Genomic DNA, 17,398 nt, shown 5'->3' with positions numbered 1-17,398 from the left:
TCCCAAGGAAATGACCATGACTGCCACAGTTCCCTGCATTATGGGGACAATAAAATGTCATAGATGTCACAAATAGATGCCTGGGCTTTAGTGTCAGGCAGCCTGAGCTTGAGTCCTTGCTCCTACCATTTCCCAGCTGTGTGACCTTGGCATAGTTACTTGCCCTCTCTGAACCTCAGAGCCCTCGTGTGTAGAATAGAGTTAGCAATACCAGTCTCGCGTGGTGGCTGTGAGAAGCCAGTGGCATGAGGTCTAAAAAGCCGATTAGCCCAGCGTCTGGCTGGAAATGATGTCAGCACCCACCAGTGCAACAGTGACGACTGAGTTTACTGTGGGGCGTGCGCTTGAAGGAATTTGGGAGGATATTGACATGAATGTTGAAGAATGCATATAATGAGGAAAGTGCCCACACACTAACTGAAGTGAACGAATCAGGCATACGGCACCTTCAAATTTTAAAGAGACTCGGACAAAGGGAAGACCAGGAGGAATGTACACCCAGATCCAAACAGCAACCATCCAGGGTGCTGTCCACCGCTGCTCTCTATTTCTCTATATTGGTGAGTGGAAGGAGATGCCGATTCACATCAAAACACACAGAAAACAGAGAACCCCGGGGGCGTGAGTGAGCCTTAACCTGGGCGAGGGCTCCAGGGCTGGCCGGTCATCGCAGTGCCGAGTCTTGGCCCAGCCTGGCTCAGGGGCCCCTTCCGTGAACAACACGGCGGCTGTCATCTGAGATTCCTCCTGCCGGGACTTTCACAACCCTGCCATGTGATCCCGACACTCCTGGCACCCTGCGAGTCTCAGGCTGTGCGGAACAAGGAGTGCCCTGGGCTGGAGCTGAGGCCCACCTGTCTGGAGCTTCCCTTTGAGGCTGGAGGCCCATGGCTGTTTCTCATAAAGGCCTGGAATGCTCCGGAAGCGCGTGTGCAGGCATCTCACACCACTCCTTCATTCCTCCCAGCCTGCCTGGAACAGGTGGCTATTTATAGTCCCAGATGGAAGTGTCCGCAGGGACAATGCCACCTGCCTTACCCGCGCAGCTCACGGCTCTCCTCCCGGACACGTGTCCTTCCCTCCCTGCCTATTTTCTGGGCTCCTGCTAAGATTGTGGACTTGCTCAGTTCTGCTTCCAACAGGACCAGAAGATGCCTGCCTTCCCGAGGGTACATGTGGGTATGGCTTCATCTTTTCATTGCTGCAGTGTCCCTGGGCATTCCAAGGAGGGAGACGACAGACCACAGCTAAAACAACATACTCCCAAAGCACAGAACTCAGCCACCCTTCCAAGGCCCGGTGAACCAGATTAGTTTCTCCAGGCACTCTGTGCTATGGGTTTGACGTATTTATGTTCAACATGTATTCGCATTTGTAGGGTAAGGACAGGGCCAGCTGGATCTCAAAGGCATCCAGAATCACACACCTTCACACCCCTCATCCCAACCACTGTCAGCTCCAGCCTGGGCACCTGCTCCTGCCTCTGGCCTCCATCTGACTCCTGTCCTGGCCTCCCTCACTAACGAGCGCCCAGCAATCCATGGAAACCTATAAGGACGGAGCAGGACCCTCCTCTGCACTTCCTCGCTGGCGTCAAAGCCATGGTCCTCACAGGGACGTAGAGGCTCAGCCTTCCTTATCCCTTTGTGATTCTGCTCCAGCCACATGGGCCTCCTGCTGTTCCCAAACCTGCCTGCTTTAGGCTCTGCACTGGCTGTTCCTCTGGTGGGAACGCTCTTCCCTCACATGAGTGAATGACTAACTCCCTCACCTCTTTGTAGGCTTTGCCTGAAGATCACCTCCTCCGTGAGGCCCACCCTGACCACCCAGTTTGCATCTTTCCTTCCCTAGCAGGGACCACTTTCTAGCACATGATGAAATTTGCTTCTTTATTCTTTATCGTGTTTATTGTCTGTCTCCTTGCATTAGAACTGGTCCCTGTGAAGACAGGATGTCTGTTTTGTTCACAGCTACCTCCCAAACACCCTGAACAGTGCCTAGCACATAGTAGGTGCTCAATAAATAGTTGTCAAATGACTTTTACTTAGAAAACCTGGGTTGAGACACCTGCCTAAGATCCACATGAGCTGTGGGTGACAGAGGTGGAATTTGAATCCCCAAGCCTGGGGCAGCCGTGGACAAGGGGATAATCACACGATTTCTTTCACAGATTTTCCCTGGTAAACTGAGGCACAAGTAAGTGCCTGGGTAATGGGAACCCAACACAGTGGGACCTCTCGAATCAGAATTGCGTTGTGACACAATCGTCTTCCCTGATAACAGACTCTGCTTTGGCTCACCTGGTGACATGCCTACCAAGGGTGGCCATGGCTGGGCTCAGTCAGTCACGCCCCTCCTATTCCTCTTTGCCAGTGGGGGTGAATGTTTGACAGAGTTCTGGCCAGTGAGTCATATGAGGAGTCTGTGGTGGACTTCAGGGAAAGGGCTCTCCTCCCTGATGAGAGGGAGGGTTACGCAAGGAGAGGGCCTTTGCCTGCGCACATCTCCAGGCTGGATGCCATGCCATGAGTGTGATGTTGGAGCAGCCGCAGCCATCTGAGACCATGAGGAGAGGTGTGATGTTGGAGCAGCGGCAGCCATCTGAGACCATGAGGAGAGGCACTGCTGATGTGCACAGGGTGCAGTGTGGGAGAGGGAGTGTTTGGGCATCTGTGATGACCCCGGTGAGTTGTTTAATTAGCCAGCCCCGGGGCAGGGGTGTGTGTCTACCTCCAGACTTCATGTTAAGGTGATAAATGTCCATGATGGATATTTATGAGTTGGGTCTTCTTTTCATTCATCCCAAAGTACCCTCAGTGATTCATAAGCGGCATTCTCAGGAGAGCCTGGAGAGATTAACCCAAGACGGTGCGGTCCTTACATTAAACAAGTGCCTTTCATTTGAAAGCGTGAGGGAAATCTTAGCTACTCCGTGCTACTCTCCAGCAGGAGAAGCACAGGGCCCAGCACCGAAGGCAGAGCTTTCCTAGGGGAAGGGGTGGCCACTGCCCTGGCTGCTGTATCTGCAGAGCCAACAGGCCTGGCACAGGTGCCTGGCACAGAGTGAGACTCTGACTGGCTGTGGGTGTATGTGCTGGATCTTGGCACTGGGCCTGCCCTCAGACCCTACCACTGCCGGAGCCCACAATCATTAATCATCTCGGTGATGGAGGGCGTGTCCCCAGCCCTGGGCCAGCCTGCCATTGACACTGTCTCGTCCCACCGCCTATAGCTGCCGAGGAAGAGGTTACGGTTATTCCCACATCCACTGGAGGAGACAGGGGAGGGGAACCCGGGACAGCCCCCACCACCCATGAAGCCCCTGGGTCACAGGAGGTAATGAACTTGACTCTGGGATCTGATGCATGCCCAAGGTCTGTGCTTACAGAAATCCTTTCAAATAAAGTGTAAGCTTCCCCTTTGTCTTTTAAAATAGGCTTTTAAAAAGAGCCCTCTAATGGAGTTTGCTTTTCAGAAATGTGGCAAATGTATCTTTATGGAGAAAAAATTAGACCAGACAAATCCCACGATGCCCTGGAAAGCCCTAATGAAAAGCAGGAAATCCACCAGCTGCAGGGAGAGAAAGGCCAGGGCGGCGGCCACCCCTTCTCCTAGGGGAGTTGAGGGGGATCCTGAGGCTCAGGAAGGCAGACTGTCTGCTTGTTTACATTAATGCGTGAGGCTGAAGGCCAGACACGCTCACACCCACAGCTTGTCACCCACTCCCAGAAAACAATCCTTCCCCACATGTGCCACAGAGTGTGTTGTTCATGTCATCATTCTTCCAAAGCAGTCCCCAGAGCTGCCATCCTGGGGGTGTCCCTGGGTACCCCCACATGAGGACTCGGCTTCCTGCTGCCTTTGTCAGGGCAGTGGTAATGGGGTATCCGGGACGTCAGGGTGCCGTGGGGAGAGTTCACTGGGGGCCGAGCCAGGCTATAGATATACAAGGGACCTCCGGAGCCAGGTGATTCTTGGGGCATCAAGTGGTCCCAGTGATGTCCCTGATAGTCACCCACATCCTTGGACGGAGAATCTCAGCATCTCTGAAGGGCGGGGCTGAGGTCTGCCTCAGCCCAAGGGATCCAGGGCACTCCCACTCCTGCTGGAAATGGTGCAGCCCCCTGGGGGTCCCAGGGCCAGTGGAGAGCTGGCTGGGCTCAGCAGCTTCCCTGAGTCACTGACCCCCTGCAGGGCCCCATGGGCCTCGCTGTGGACTCTGGCCTCCTCCAGGGCCAGCAGTGCCAGGGTCGTTTCTCGGATGTTCCCCTTTTAGCAGTGGGACAGTCTAGGCCGGTGGTTTTCAAGTTTTCTTTCCAAGCAACAGGACTCTACACTCACAGTCTTTATGCGGCGCCTGCACACACAAACTGGACAAGTGGACAATGGCCACGCTCCGGTGGGCAGGGCTGGAGACACCACCCACTGCCCTCCTGCTCCCCCAACACCCGGGAGTCCCTCAAGGCGTCTCCACAGAAACCCAGGAGGGTAGACCCTGACCCAGGAGCTGCAGACAGGCCCGGGCAAGCTCCCAGCGCCTCCAGACCTCAGTGTCCCCCTCTCTGAGACGCAGTCACATGTCCCCACCGGGCTGCTGGCGCCGGGAGGATTCCCCTGTGTCTGGAGTGGCCTTGCTTCTGGCAGGCAGATCCCCACTGTCTGGAGGTTCCAGCCAGCACAGCACCTCCCCTGCGAAGTCCTCTCTGGCATCTTCTAAATCCCTCCCTTCGGGCACCCCCTACACACATGTGCTTGGTGTTCACTATAAAGTCATCTTCTCAAATCGTATCGCACACCTTACCCATCATCATCTCCCTCACCAGACAGCAACAGTGAACACCAGACAGCGAACAAGCGAAAGCTTGCGCCTTCTTGGTCTTTAGAACTTTCCAGAGCCTGGCGCACAGCGGGGCCTCCTAGACCCTTTGTGGAGCAGATGAGTGCAGCCCGCAACCATTGGACGGGGCCGCCAGACGAAAATCATGACACTGCATTATCTGCTGTAGCACATTTCCTAATTTTCTTTGCCCAGAAGAAAGCAAGTCGTCAGCGCACTGGGGTTCACCGAGGGTCGTTACGGTTGAGGGATTGTGAATCTCCAAATGGTCCGGGGGGCTGTCATAGCAAACCTGCAGAAGGCAGGCATGGACGGGGCCGCACACCACAGCAGGGATTTGCAGTGTCCTTAATGCAATTCCTTTAAGACTGCAAACTCCTCGGGTCAACAGCCATCAAACTGGTTTGATTTGCACATCCCTTCCCCCAGTGCTGTTTTTAATCTGTTTTTAGAAAATTAGCAACGGCACGTGCGCTATCTTTGTACAGGAAGGGAGAGCAGGCTGGAGGGAGACTCTGGCGCCGGCCGTCCGGGCTGGCGGGGCCTCGCGTGATTTTTTTGTTGTTTTACTTTTTCCTCATCTTTTCAGTATTATTGGAATTTAGTAGATTATTTACATTATTGTTTTACAATCATAGAGAAATGGAAGTGATTTTCATCTGGAATAATGGTAATGTGCTCGGTGCTGCTTCGGGTGGGGGCGCCCTCATGCCTGTGGTCCAGCAAAGGTCCCGTGTTCTGCCCACTGCTGAGTTCGTGCGGCTGACCATGACCATTTACCTACGTCGCTACGGTGCCCAGGTGGCCGCCTTGCTCTGGCCACAGGACCAGAATTCTCTGAGGCTGGGTGCGGCCACACGAGGACACCCCTGGGGACCGGGACCCTCATCCCCTCACCCTCCCCACTCCGGCGATTTCTCCATCACACCCACAAGTGACAAGGGCTATGTTGAAAAGATCACGCTGTCCTATGAAGACTCTGTCCCTAGAGTGTTCTCCGATATCCCAGGCCTAAGCGGAGCTTCCCAGGGACACTCTGAGGACCTGGGATTGCCGCTGGGAGGCCTGTTTGAGGGGCCACGCTGTGGGGGGGGGGGGGGGGGGGGTGCCAGGCTGTCGGGGGGCGGGGCCAGGCTGCCGGGGGGCGGGGTCGCTCACCTTTGCAGACGAAGCACTTGATGTGGAAGTACTTGTTCTGCACCCGCAGCACCTCGCCCTTGCACGCATTCCCACACGTGTTGCACAGGATGGCTGTGCTGGGCGACTTCTCCAGGGGGCTGGGAGCAGCCTGGGGCTGCGACACTGTCAGGAGAGAGAGAAGAGTGGTGTTAAAGGGTGGATATGGCCCTGCGCGGTGGCTCACGCCTGTGATCCCAGCACTTTGGGAGGCCGAGAAGGGCAGATCACAAGGTCAGGAGTTCGAGATATGGCCAACATGGTGAAACCCCGTCTCTACTAAATTTACCAAAATTAACTAGGCATGATGGCAGATGCCTGTAAACCCAGCTGCTTGGGAGGCTGAGGCAGGAGAATTGCTTGGGACGTGGAGGTTGCAGTGTGCCAAGATCTCGGCATTGCACTCCAGCCTGGGTGACAGAGCAAGACTCTGTCTTGAAAAATAAAGGGGGGAGGGATGTGTGAGGCATGAAGGTGAGCAGAGCAGGGTGTGAGGACGCAGAGCAGACCCTCCCAGCAGCCCCACGCCCACCAGCACAAGCTCGCAGAGCATCAGGGACGGTCTGTCCTCTCCTTTTGCCTGGCGACCCACAGGTGTCAGATTATGCAGAGGTGAGGGGCCGGGGGCTAAGGCCATCTGGTCAACCCCTAGTGTGGGTCCTGTTTCCAGTAGCTCCATGCAGCGAGGGTCCCGGCCCCATCTGCACGCACACCTGTGGCATTGAGGCCATCATCCCCTCCACCTGAAAGATGATACAACTGCTGCTGCCTTCACCTGGCACAGCCTTGCCCTCTGGGGTCTCGGGGCAAGGCACCCCTCTGTGAGCTCAGTAACGCTCAGCAGCAGGAACCAGCACCCACTCTTCTGCAAGTACAGCAGCCATGGTCCTCAGGGGAGCTCACTTCAAATTTCCTCTGGGTCCTGGGACGTAGAGCTGAATATTGCTGCTGTTCCCTTAAATCCCCCTTAAAGCCACCACAGTACAGGCTGTTTAAGGAGTAGCCGGCTGGATGGACATGTCAGGATGGATGGTCATAGAGCCTGACTGTGGGGCTCCCGGGGACCAGGCAGGGTGACACATCCCTCATCCCCACTCTCCCAAAGCATCTACAGAGACCAGCATCCAGGACAGGGGCCGCGGCACAGAAGCCTCAGGCCTGCCCTTCGAGGGGCTCCCGTGGCCATTAGGGATGGCCAGGTGAGCAAAGTGACCACCAGGCGGCCGGGTGGGCATCACTTTGAAGCTTGAGGAGGAGTTGGTAGATGGAGGTGTGGGAGCTGGGTGTGGAGCCCAGCCAGGCACAGAGCTGGCCGCACAGGACCTGGGCAGAACCCAGGCAGTGGGTCCTGGGGGGCTGGCGGAGAGGAGCAGCTGAGGCTTGGCAAGTGCTGGCCTGTGAGAGTGAATCAGCCTGGGGGCCTGACGACCCAGAGCCCAGGGCAGGCACAGGCGGCAGGCAGGAGGCTCTGTGGCCAGTGCTGTGCTCGGCAGAACAATGCCCCCAAGATGTCCCCATGCGAATCCCCGGAACCTGTGCATACACCCCTGACAGGGGCTTGCAGGTGGGAGTAAGTTAAGGGCTTTGATGGGATATGATCTGGATGGTCTAGCTGAGTCCAACATCATCACAGGGCCCTTAAAATCAGAACATTTTACGACTGTGGCCAGAGGGAGACGTGACTGTGGAAGAAGGTCGGGGAGATGACACGCTGCTGGCTTTGAAGGCGGAGGAAGGGGCCACAAACCAAGGAATGTGTGTGCCTCCCGAAGCTAGAAAACACAAGGAGAGGATTCTCCTCAGTTCCCAGAAGGAACCAGCCCTTCTCATACCTTGATTTTAGCCCAGCAAGACCTGGTGGCCCTGCGACCTCTGGAATTGTAAGCTAATAAACTTGTGTTGTGTTCACTTTGCGGTCACTTGTTATGGAAGCCAGGGAAGCTAATGCAGTGGTCGACCCATCAGACAGGCGGGGATGCAGAGGCCGAGGCGCCGAGCCCCTCCTCTCTGCATCCTCATCTGGAGTGACAGCCAGTGCAGCAGCCCAGGGCGGGCTTTCATTCGGCCAGCACCGCGCCCCATGCCTTCTGCTCATGCCAAATTCACCCTGAACGATCTCATTCAGAGACTGGACACACGGACAACGGCTGGGCCCAGAGAAAGGCAGCGCTCAGACCACACCCATAGCTGCCGGCCCAGGGAGGCGAGCCCGGCCTCGGCACCAGCCGGGAAGCCAGCTGCGTGGCAGACCCACAGGGAGGCCACTGCTCTCCCTCGACAGCCAGGAGGCCAAACAACAACTTGGTCCCACGTGGCCAGGACTTGACCCACAACTCACAGCTGTCCTCATTTGTGCCCCTGCTTTCCAGTTAGGCTCATTCAGAGAAAGCCAAGCACTCCCTAACCAGTCACATGAGATGCCCCCTTCCGGGCACCGCCCGCAGTCCCCTCAGGCCAACAGCCTGCATGGGGGCTCGCCGGGAGCCGTCCTTTCCCCTGGGAGGCTTCCCCACTGCTTGCCTGCCCATGTGGCCGACTCCCTGGCCACAGCAGCTCTGAGAAGGTTGCGTCCACTTGTCCTCACGTCTTCCGGTATTTCCACAGCACTCTAATGCCAGCTCCTCCTGTCTTGGTCTAGTTTCCCTTGAAGCCGGTCTCAGACAAGGCTGGGCATTGGTGGTCTATTTCGGGGGTCCCAGGTGCCAGGTTGGAGTGAGGAGCCAGGAAGCTGAAAGCCTGTGGCAGGTGTGTTATTGAGCCACTCCCCGAGTGGGAGGGGGGCCTCACGGCTTGGGGCCCTCCAGGAAACCCTGAGGGGTGTGCCCCAGCTCATCCCTCAGAAGGAAGGGAAGCCGGGAAACTGGACCCCCACTGCCTGTCCCCCCACCGCCTGTTCCCCAAGTGCAAGAGCTGCTCCAAGGGCGGAACTCCTAGCCCCTCTTCTGGGCTGCCTGGCATCTGGACTGAGTGAGTTTCTGAGGCACAGAGCCAGGGGCGCTGCAGGTGCCAGGGCTGGGCAGCCTGCAGGTGATGGCGCACAGCCCACCTGGTTGCAGTCGAAACCATAGGTGGGCTGAGGGATGTGGCACAGGCCCAGAATACACCTGCCACCCTTCATGTGAGGACTAAGCTTATTCACACACAGACGCACACACTCACATCTATTTACACAATTGCTCAACGCCAGCACTGATTGAGCTCCGGGCCGGGAAGGTCTCCTCATCCCCCTGGTAAAAATCCAGCAACTGCATCTCAGACAGAGGGGCCATTTCCCCATCCAGTGCCACCCTGCCCCCACCCATTCCCAGGACCTCACGTCCCGGAAGCCACTGATCTGGCCACCCATCCTCTCCGGCCCATGGGTGGAACTGTGACGGGACAGCACAGAGGAGGAACCTGGGTCACACTGGGCAGCAGGTCTTCCCAGGCCAGGGATTCCAAACAGACCAAGGGTGGTGGGTGTCAGCTGTCTGGGGACGAGGGAGAGGGGTCAGCCAGGGAAGCAGACATGGGCAAGCAGATGAACAGCATGAAAAATAACTTAGCACCACCCTAGCCCTGCCTCTAATTTTACAAACTGGACAGGGCAGAGCCCAGCGAGGGTCCCCGGGGGCTCAGTCTGCAGCCGCTGGAGGCCACTTTTTCACTGTGGTTGAATCCACAGCAGGTTTGTCCCACATGCCTTTTGCCTGCAGAGTCATTGCAGAAACCACTTCATCTATCATTTAATAAAGATGGTGGGGAGGGGGCAGAAGGTGAAGGTTTTCTGGACAGGAATCTAAGCCTCCTGGCGCAGAGCAAGGATTAGAACTGTGGACTCAACTTCATACGGTGCCTCTCTTGGCCACACGTGGCTCAGGCCACCGGGGCCCCTGTAGGCTGCTGTGTGTGTGACGCACCTGGTCCATATCTGAGGCTCAGTCAGAGCTCACAGGGGTGGGGGCTGCGGCCTTCAAGACTCTTATGTTCTCATCTATTGGCAACACGGAGAACAGCACACACAAGTCTCTTTGTGATCCGCTAAGGCGGGGTTCATGCTGCTGGAATCCGGCCCAAATCCAGCCTGAGAGAAGCATCAGCTTCAGATTCCCGGGAGCAGTGCGGGCGGTGGGGTCAGGTGGACTCCGAGGCAGCCTCAGCCTGTGCATGCTGTGACCCCAGGTAAGTCCCTGAAACTTGTGGCCTTCCGTCTGTGTGTGTGTCTGCCTCTCCATCCTCTTCTGTGTTACCTGGCCCCAGGGATGCCAGGACCATGGGCAAACTGGTGCTATGGTTCCCATAGCAACCAGCCCAGCAAAGAGTAAGTGCTCAATACACAACTGCCATTGTTATTTTCAAGAACACTGGCCTGACATCTCCTGTTTCCAGGTGATTGGAAATATACTTGGTCAGGTGGCGGGGGGTTGGGGGGAGCTGCAAAGAGCGTGGACTTGCTTGGAGGCCCCAACCTCACCCACCTGGGCCACCTCCGGGGTGTCCTGGGGCTGCAGGGTCGTGGCAGAGGCACTGGTCTCTCGCCATGGGAGGTAGATACTATGCCGTGAGGACCCCCCTGCCTCCAGGCAGCTGGCCCTGCCAGCCCTGGGACCACAGGTAGGTAAATTGGTGTGCACCTGCCTCCCAAGGGGGTTCATTCCTTGTCCGGCTGCAGCTGCCAAATTTTGAAGATGGTCACGCAAGGAGGCCAGGGAGGCAACAGCAAAACCCTGAGAAAGCAGGGTCCAGGCTCTCCTCAGTCCCCCAGAACCTGGCCCAAAGTAAGCCATGCGCTTTACATTGAAAAGAGAAGTTTCAGGTTGTCCTTCAGCAGGTGAATGGATAGACGAACTGTGGTGTATCCAGATGATGAAATATTATTCAGCGACAAAAGAAGCGTGCCATCACACTGTGAGAAGGCATGGAGGAACCCTCGGGGAACACGGCTGGCTGGAAGATGCCGGCCTGAAAAGGTTACGTCCCGCAGGATTCTAATGTGACATGTTGGAAAAGGCAAAACTAAGAAGAAGTACAAGGATCAGTGGTGGCGAGGGCTGGGACCAGCAGAGCACAGGGCATTTTTAGGGCAGTGACGCTGCTCTGGGTGACAGGTGGATCCACGGCACGGTACATTTGTCCAAACCCACAGAACCTACAACATGAACAGTGACCCTAATGTAAAGTGTGGACTTCACTTACTAACACATCCACGTTGGTACAGTTCTAACAAACGCCGTCAGCAGTGCAAGATGTCAATCACAGGGACACTGATGATGGGGAGCACACGGGAACTCACTGATTCTTCTAGAAACCCAGAGATCCTCTGAGAAATAAAATCATTAAAAAATTTAAAAATTCTAGGCGGGGCTCGGTGGCTCACACCTGTAATCCCAACACTTTAGGAGGCCTAGGCAGGTGGACTGCTGAGGTTAGGAGTTCAAGACCAGCGTGGCCAACATGGCAAAACCCCGTCTCTACTAAAAATACAAAAAGTAGTCGGGTATGGTGGTGCACACCTGTAATGCCAGCTAATCCCAGCTGAGGCAGGAGAATCGCTTGAACCTTAGAGGCAGAGGTCGCAGTGAGCCAAGATCACGCCAGCCTGGGTGACAGAGTGAAACCCTATCTCAAAAAAAAAAAAAAAAAAAAAAAAAAAAATTAAAAAAGAACTAACCATAAGTGTGGCAGTTTCATTTCACTGCAGTTTCAAGATCGGCTCCAATAATTTGGTTTAACAAGTCTCTAACTGTGATAATAACATAAAACACAAACTCAAGTGCTAAGAATCCATCACACAGGGGCTGACAGCATTTAATCTCTCGTGATAATGAAACCCCAGCCTTGGGTACCCCAGGGGGAATAACAAGAATGATTGCTGGTGTCGTTAGCACATAACCTTCACAGCAAAGGGACTCGGCTGTCTCGGGAAATCCCCCTGCCTCCCCCTCCAGGCTGGACTCCTGCTCTGCCACCTGCAGGCCAGGATGGGAGCCAGTAGGGTCCGGCTTGCAGCCACCATCCAGGGGCAGCAGTGTGACCTTGGTGAGCGGATTTGACCCTGCAAAGCCTCAGTTTTCACATCTGTAAATCAGGGCTTGATCTTAGGAGGATTTTCAGAATGTCCATTGAAGTAGAGAAAGCTTCATGTGCAATCCTGACAGGTGGCTGTGAACAGCAGCTGTCAGCTGAGTCCTCTCCCCAGCTGAGACAGGCCGCAGGCCGCAGGGTGGAAGGGTCAGATGGCTATCGGAAAGGGGAAAAATGATCACTCTGAGGTCCACTCAAGGTTTCACAGCTCAGGGCAGGAGTCCACAAACATTCTCAGGAAAAAGCAAGACAGTAAATACTTTAGGCTTTGCAGGCCATGCAGTCTCTGCAACTATTCAACTCCGCTTATATCTGAAAAGCAGCTATGGACAATATGTAATCAAATGCACACAGCTGTGTTCCAATAAAACTTTATTTGTCTGTTGGCCCTAGTGTATGGCCCCGGCCTAGAGTTCCCCGAGGGCCACACTTTTGCTTACATTAGCCTCATCAGCCAACTGTCCCCTCAACCCTTGGTGGGTGGCAGGTAGGGTACTGGGAAGGGCAGGGACAGCTCTGTTCAAATCCTGGCTACGCCACCTTGGGCAGATCACACCACCCCCTGGAGCCTTGTTTTCCTCATCTGTAAAATGGGGACAACCATTCTCAAGACACAGGGGTCATGTGAGATGTGAAACTGGTGACCCTGATGGTGCAGCAAGACAGGCTTTGGTATATTCTCAGCCTGACTGGGGCTGCCAGGGCGGGGCCAATCCTTTCAGAGCCTCAGCCATGCTCAATGGCTATGCTGGTCTGATGACGACCTTTGGACGGCGAGGGCTCCTCAGCACTGACCTCTGAGCCCCAGTGCCTCACCCAGCTGTGCCCAGGCCTGAGGCTCTGAATGGCACCGACCCAGACCCACCCCAGGCCTTGCTGGTGGCTGAACCCCATGAATGCGGCCCTGCAGGGGAATGTGGAGGCCGGCACAGCGGCATCACGCATCGTGGCGGGGGAGCCTCCAGGACGCTGGGTGGAAGCATGTGTGGTCACTCGGACCCCACACTCCTCTCCTGTGAGCTGGAGGACCCCGTTCCAGCCTCCTGAGCCATGCAACACTGAGCTTCTCCTCCTCGTCCTGGTGGCTCAGACCGGACCTGGCAGCACCTTCCCCACCGCGTTCAGAGACATTCACCAGCCCTCCTTCAAGTCCCACGTTTGATGCTTGTCATCAAACCTAGAGGCCGATGGTGACACTGCTTGTGTCGGGTGCCCTGTATTGTCCCTTCCCTCCCATGTGGCCCTAATCACTCTGGGGTACACCGCAGGCCCTGCCTCATCCTGCTGCCCACAGCCCGGATTCTGGGACGAGCATCTGCCCTGACCCTCCACGGCGCTCCCGATTGGCTGTTGGAAGCCACTGAAAGTCACGTGACTTCACCCTGGATGTCAAACTGTGCGACCCTGGATCAAACGCACTCAACTCCAAACGCTCCCACAGGGGAGATGGTCTTTTCTGTTGGTTCATCATTCAGCTGTTTGGCCATCACGTGTTTGAGAACATGTCCTGTGTCCTGAGTTGTGTAAGCCCCAGGGACACTGCAGTAAATGAAACAGCCACAGTCCCAGCCCTCCACGCTCTCGTTTGGTCCATATCATGCCCCACAGGAATGGTCGGTCATCCCCATCCCACAGATGGGGACGCTGAGGCTAGGAGATGGTCACACGGCTGGGTAAGAGACTGGGGCCCAGCTCGAGTGTGTCTGACGCTCCTCCTCCCACCCCCTTCGTCACCTGTTAGGCTGCAAATCATGTGTTCACTTGTACAACAGACAGAGGAACAGACGCACTGTCAGGCACCAGGGGAGATGTGTCCATTCAGCACCACACCAGTGTGACAGGCACTGAAGGCGGGGACATGCTAGGCCAAAGGGGCACGGAGTGGGGTGGGGGGCAAACTCCTCTTTCTGTCCAGCGAACCAACTCTCACGACCCAGACAGCAGAGTCTTCATCATTCCGTGATCCCGGGAAATGCTTTTTTTTTTTCTCTTGAGACAGGGAGCGTCTCGCTCTGCCACCCAGGCTGGAGTGCAGTGGCACGAACTCAGCTCACTGCAGCCTCAACCTCCTGGGCTCAAGCCATCCTCCCACCTCAGCCTCTCGAGTAGCTGGGACCACACCACGCCCTGCTAATTTTTGTAATTGTTTGTAGACACAGGGTCTCGCCATGCTGCTCAGGCTGGTCTCAGACTCCTGGGCTCAAGCGCTCCTTCCACGTCAGCCTCCCAGCGTGCTGGGATGACAGACGTGAGCCACCGTGCTGGCTGGGGAGGTTTTGACTGTTTATTTCTGCTCTCTGCCCACGGATCTGTATTTAGTTCCCCGCGCCTCGGAGGGCCCAGTGAACTCTGGACCCCTGAGCGGGTATTCCTGGCTTGGCCAAAGACCAGCAGCCGTGTTCACTTTGTCCTCGTTTGCTCCGGAGGTAATCCACCTAGAGAATGGGCAGGGGACCCCCCCTTGAGTACTCACACGGGAAAACTCGGGGTCCACCCATGGCAGGGGTTCTCATTGATCCCTGCTCCATCCGCCAAGATGATTTCAGAAGCTCCCCATCTGCTGTTTGTATTGTACAAACGGCTGGCTTGGGGTTTCCCAATGTCCTAAGTATGTTCTACTAATAGTCATTTTTCTAAGCCTACACACACACACACATGAACTCCAGAGGTCCCAGCTCACCCAGAGCAGGTCACAGGACACACAGTTCCAGCTTCCCTTTCATACCTTTCCTTCTGACCATGGCAATGAGCAGAGAAATACAAAGAGGGGCACAGAGCTATGGGCAGGTACAGTGGGGAGATGAACTTGTGTGCAGTCAGGGAGAGCCTCTGGAAGGAGGTGACACGGGCTGGCAGCTCAGAGGACGGGCAGGCACCTTCTGGGACAGGAGCAAGCTGGGCTCACCTTCGTTGCAGCACGGCCCTGAGACGTGGGCGGCTGCTGTCCACTGGCCTGGCTGCCCCTCTGGCCTGGAAGCCCTCATGCGCCAGGGCCGGGTCTGAGGGGTTTGTCTCCCTAGGGCTGGGTGCTGGGGAGCCCAGAGCTGATGCCAGCCATGTGCTGACATGTGCTCAGCCATTCCTTGCCGGGAGACAGGCATGGCTGTCACACACCACGGGGTCACACGCACCCTGTGCTCTGCCCTGGGGCACAGGGCTTTCCCTGGGCTAGTTGTCTAAATATGGAATTAAAGAGCACACACACATGCACTTTGCGTCCTCACGCATCCTGCCATGCTGTCTTTTCGGGGACTTACAGACCCCGCCCCTGTGCCTTACTGTCCCCTCCCTCAGGTTCTCACTTTATAGGTCGTGCCTGGGTTCTAGAGCTGGTCCAGGCCTCCCCACTGCCCTGCCCAAGTGTTACTTCTCAGAAAATCATGCCGGATCACAGGGGGCGCTTCCTTCCTAACCTACTTAAGGGCTGGCTGCTAATTATAACCGTGAACTGAGGACACTGCTCTCTGGAGCCGGCCCTGTTCTTGCTACGACTGTCACCGCCTGGGCTTAGCCAGTGGGCTCCGAAGGTCTCTGATCCCATATGGTCAGACGCAGCGACCCTCTGTTCAATCTCCCATTAAGCAAAGGCGCACTGGGCACTCTCTCCCCGCCAAGAGCTAGGCCAGCATGGGGCTGAGTGTTGGGCAGACACTGCACTGTCCCCAAGCAGTCATGGGACAGTCCTGGGCACAAGAGCACAGAGGAAACTCATGGGCCGGAGCCGGGGGGACCCCAGGCCCAGGACACCCCTCCTGGGGCTGCCCCAGCTCTATGATGAGAGTGATGACAGGAGACACCTCATACCAGGAGGCAGCCTGGCCCTCTTCCAGCTCCCCGGGAGTGCAGTCTGGCTTCTCCCATCTGAGTCCTTGACCTGCCCATGGCCAGACCACGGCTCCCTGAGGACCGCAACCAGCCTGGCTCTGCCTCGGGGTCCTGAGAATAGAGGCAGGGCTTACGCACAGATGTGTACAGATGAAACTGATTATGGGAAAATGCCTCAGGTTCCTAACCTCCACATGCCCCTCTCAGCCTCACTGTCGCCCCAGACCAATGTAACAGGATGTTTGTCTTATGCCACTCCTGGGGTGTCAGCCACCCTGACCCTCGGTGCCCCGCTCAGGGCTGGCCCGGACATCGGCAGCCAAACTCCTCTTTCTGTCCAGCGAACCAGCTCACAGGGAGGATCTCTTGAGCCCATGAGCTGTCCTCCTCTCGCGCTCGCCCGCTGCTCAGAACGCGTCCTTTGACATCTGTCTCCTCTGTAGGGCCGGTGGGCTCCACACCTGCTGTGCTCACCTGGAGGTTCAGCCCTCTGCCAGTGCCTGAACCCTAGGACATGCTTGGGGACCAGGATGAATGCATGTGCCTCACACTGACCCGCAACCACCTTCCCCAGAGCATGCAACAGTAGCATCCAGCCATCTCAGCACCTCCCATGGTGTTCTGGAAGCCTCTGAGCTTATCCCTCTGAGCTCTCCATGGGTTGTCTGGCAAAGCCCTGTGGCACGCTGCATCTTCAAAGGTGACAATCACCACAACTGTTCTCACACGCTCTTCTACAACATCATGTCGACCCTTCTTCTGTTACATGATGGGGGCTAAGGCCCCTCACCTTGAACCTAGGTGGATCTCTGTGACTGCCTCGACCAAAAGGATATGACCGAATTGACATCAGGCAGCTTCCAAACTGGGTCATCAAATACTCCTGGTTCCTGCCTTGCTTTCTTGGGATGCTCATTCTGGGAACCCGGCAGCCATACTAGGAGGAAGCCCAAGTCACTCCATGCTGTCACCACACATGGAGTCCATATGTCTCTGTTCTGGCAGAAAGACCGTGGAAGTCCCCACAGATGGCCAGCATTGACTGCAAGACGTGCCAGCAAAGACGCATGCAGAGGATTCTGGCTCCCAGCTCGTGAGTCACTGTTAGCCTTTGGGTCTGCCCAGTGAAACCACAGACATTGTGGAGAGGAGATGAGGCATGCCCACTGCGCCCTTTCTCAATGGCAGGCCCTCCCAGCCTGTGAATGTAATGGGATGTTTGTCTTACGCCACTGAGGCGGCCGTGGAAAACCAGAATGCCACCTCAGTGATGGCTCCAGACATCAGAAGACCTCTTTGCAAAGCTTTTGCTCACATCATTTCTAGCTCCCTCTGTGCACGCCCCTCAAGGGCAGAACCCCGTCCTACCCTGCTGAGAAGCTCACCCTCCAAACCCAAGGCTGGCCACCTCCTCCTCACTCTCTGATCCCACTTCTGCTGTCACACACATGGGCTTTCATGAAAGATGTCCAGGAACGGATTCCCTAAATCAGTGGG

General features: G+C 56.2%; 1 protein-coding gene across 9 annotated transcripts in view; it reads right to left on the bottom strand.

The window, feature by feature from the left end:
- The window catches only part of ABLIM2 (actin binding LIM protein family member 2), a 144,371-nt gene extending 133,066 nt beyond the window's left edge, over positions 1–11,305 (bottom strand). For 2 of the 9 annotated variants that reach the window (XM_064365538.1, XM_064365531.1), the window contains exons 1-2: positions 11,189–11,301; positions 5,996–6,139 (exon numbers count right to left, since the gene is read on the bottom strand). In XM_064365538.1, the coding sequence (XP_064221608.1) occupies positions 5,996–6,139; position 11,189 (145 nt within the window). In that variant the 5' untranslated portion in view covers positions 11,190–11,301. Of the gene's footprint in view, positions 1–5,995; positions 6,140–11,188 lie in introns of all 9 variants that reach the window. The other 7 variants (XM_064365515.1, XM_064365522.1, XM_064365532.1 and 4 more) reach the window with 5 other exon arrangements.
- Between the last annotated feature and the right edge of the window lie 6,093 nt (positions 11,306–17,398).

This window comes from Aotus nancymaae, unplaced genomic scaffold (assembly GCF_030222135.1).
Source record: "Aotus nancymaae isolate 86718 unplaced genomic scaffold, 86718_ANA_hifiasm-v0.15.2.pri h1tg000006l, whole genome shotgun sequence".
NCBI lineage: Eukaryota > Metazoa > Chordata > Mammalia > Primates > Aotidae > Aotus > Aotus nancymaae.
This window is presented reverse-complemented; position numbering and strand designations above follow the sequence as displayed.